General features: G+C 44.2%; 2 protein-coding genes across 2 annotated transcripts in view; one reads left to right on the forward strand and one right to left on the reverse strand.

Annotated features, from left to right (window-relative positions):
- Window positions 1-3,107, reverse strand: part of T265_10402 (hypothetical protein) — a gene marked incomplete at both ends in the record, with an annotated part of 76,942 nt that overhangs the window by 72,167 nt on the left and 1,668 nt on the right. The window contains one exon of the mRNA XM_009176768.1: window positions 128-197. Coding sequence (XP_009175032.1) covers window positions 128-197 — 70 coding nt within the window. The remainder of the gene's footprint in view (window positions 1-127; window positions 198-3,107) is intronic.
- T265_10404 (hypothetical protein) overlaps window positions 1-3,107 on the forward strand; it is a gene marked incomplete at both ends in the record, with an annotated part of 18,601 nt that overhangs the window by 11,241 nt on the left and 4,253 nt on the right. The gene's annotated exons all lie outside the window — the stretch shown is intronic.

The raw sequence follows: 3,107 nt of genomic DNA on the forward strand, positions 1-3,107 counted from the left end.
TCGTAAGAATGTAGGTTCTTGAATATATATATATATATATATATATATATATACCTGAGTACGCGGACAGTTCAAAAGAAACCTTATTCTTCGGGGAAAACAATAAAAACATGTCAACGTAACCCACCTTGAAGATCCAGAATAGCGTCTCCAACTCTCGCACGCGATCACTATTCAGCCTGCCATCGTCAACTAATCTACATCTAGAGATATTTAAAAAACAAGTCGCCACATCCAATCTCGGATTTAAATCGTGACGTCACAAAGACTGCACCTCCGACAAGACCATCCATCTCCTTCAACTAGCTCCCACATATATACGGTTGACACCCCTAATTTCCATAGCTTACGCCGCCAGGCTAATTTCTCAGACCAAGAACATCCTACGGACTATTTTTCAGAGACGGCATCTAGCAGAGAAACGGTTCCAAGTGACGGCGACTATTCACAACTTCTCTGGATGATCCGTCGAGCTTCAGGCTAAGTCAGCGAAATAACTAATGGTCAACCAGTAACAGACTATAAGAAAAAGCTAACGTCTCGGCTCACAAACCTAACGGCAAAATACCCAGCACATACATCACAAATTGGAAGTCGTATACCATTAATGAAGCCAAACTGATGGGACCAATAAGGAACAAAAGTTCCCAGTTAAACATGGTATCTCGGCAGTAATCCATAAAAATATGCTTGCTGGTAGTCCTCGAGCCCCCTTCACAAGCCATCCTGATCAAAAAGGACATCGAAGTGTCCGCAGTGGATCGGGTTACTTCTGTACTATGGTGGCGCCCGAAAAAGGGGCTAGAATGGTTTGTGCGAACTACAGGAGTATAAGCCTGATAGATATCGCGGGCAAAACCTTGCAATATTACTAATTTTCGGCTTTTCGATGTTACAGAAGCTGGAGATTTTCCCAAAAACCGAAACAGGGAGAATTCCGTTCGGGAACAAGCTGCGTCGACAAACCTAACCACGCCACCCTGTGTTACGGAACACCGATAAAGGTCCAGCAACTAACCACCGTTTGCTTCATTGAGTCCAGTACAGCACTTGACTTAGTCAAAAGCGAATGCCTATCATCTTTTTAGAAAGCCGTCAACATATCAGATGAGCCGATGAATCCCGCCAAAGCGTGCTACGCTAGCAAGAAAGCCCGCATCCGCGTCTGCTTTCAACTAGGTGTTCAGTAAGGCCGCCCTTTTTGCAGATGCTTTTCAACATCATGATCGACCGAACAATGTTGCATCCAATCGGCGGCATCCCTAAAGTGCCAATATGCTGGAGATACTGCCGTCCTGAGCAAAGCTCGAACAGAACTGCAAACTGTCACTGGTCGATTAGAAGTATTCATCCAGCAGACATTCTCCCGAAGGCTGCCGTAGAATACAAATTACTATGCTACTCATTTCGAAGAAAGTAGTCCAAGATACAAACGAAAACAACGGGTGCAAAGTAGGCCGTTGGAAGGGGTTCGAAGGTTTTCTTTCTAAGCGTGATACACATAGGACATTCGTGTGGGAGTGAGGAAGCCAGTGGGACCAAACGGCAAGTATCACGTTCGATCATCTCGCTTGCAGTCAATAGTACTCTCCACGGTGTTAACAGAAGACAGCTGAATCAGTCATTCCTGGTGTTCCTTAACGGAACGTGCTGCACAGAAGATCATTCGTGTTTTAGCTATATCTTCTGTTGACAGAGCATACTAGATGACTGTAAGCTCTCGGAGAACCCACTACCGGTTTTGCGGCCAAGCATTCTGGTCTAAACATTTATGTTACGCTGCCGATGACTATGATGACGATAACCGTGTTTCCATTATCTCTATGTTGCATTTGAACAGCAAGCAGAACATACCATCAATGGAAACCTGGGGAATGCGTCTAGCTGTTAGGCCCTAAGAATGGCGAAATCTGTTGTGGACCTTCAAGAGAAAATATACCAGCTAAAACATGAGGCAGCTTTTGTGCAGCACATTCAGTTGAAAAATACCATTCAACCAACTATCATATCATATCAAATTCAGCCGATATTCCCGGTAGAACCACAGCTGATAAAACATGAATCTTGCTCTCTAGTTACGCTAGCTTTCCGATCTCATGCCAGTGTCGAGTATGTAACACACTCAGAAAGAAAACACAAGTCCCATTCACATGATGAGAATCAACCTGTGGGCCATGGGTAACAGCAGCGCGATCAGTTCCCCTGCTTATGAAGTTATACTCCTTTCGGTTAAAGTTGAGGTGACATGGTAATCAGCGGAATCCCGTTTAAAGGTAATGATCGATATAGGGGTATAAAACATCTGCAGTGGTGACAGTGAAACTGTCCAAGGGACCGGACCCCCCGCATGTGTGATTCCGGGAGTTGCGCGATCACGTATATACGTCTTGATCAGTATTAGAGTAATTATCCCCAAAACGTTAAATCAGATTACACTATTAAACCAAGAGACGGACAAGAACGGAATGCCAAAAATGATTCATAGATCAGTAAACCCGAGACTATTTTAGCTCATCAATTGCCATCAGCATTATTGTTGCACTGTGGAACACCGCTGCTTACCTACCACAAAACCATAAAGATTTGTTTAAATGAATCGTCAAAATGAATATAAAAATGTAAAACTGGATCAAGGTATACCTTACAGGCGTGAGTACTCCCAAAAAACACAGGGAACGTGCACAAGGAAGCGACGCGTCGTGTGCGCGCTATGGTGTGGTTGACCTTCGTACACCTCTAAACACTGGTTCAGTTTGGATAGAAGCTGACAGGTGTAAATGACATCGATTCGTAAGCCGACTGCTCATGGCAAGCAAATTAACGAAACCCAAAAACGTTACGCAGTCTTCTTCATTCCCTTCTACAAAGTCACACTCAACCGACCACTTCGTTCGCATAACCCCAGATTCGACACCGGAAACAATATGTTGCTTTAGCACGTGTAAAAAATATCTGAATCACTACAAACTCTGAAACTGTGGCCAAGCCAGCGCAACCTGTGCAGTGTGATTAGTTCATCTATTGAGGGTGAGTTATTTCTCCCGAATACCATTCGACGTACTTCAGAATTGCTGATCCGGTGTTCCCACCAGATTCGGGCAATGCTC

Source organism: Opisthorchis viverrini, assembly GCF_000715545.1.
Source record: "Opisthorchis viverrini unplaced genomic scaffold opera_v5_359, whole genome shotgun sequence".
Lineage (NCBI taxonomy): Eukaryota > Metazoa > Platyhelminthes > Trematoda > Opisthorchiida > Opisthorchiidae > Opisthorchis > Opisthorchis viverrini.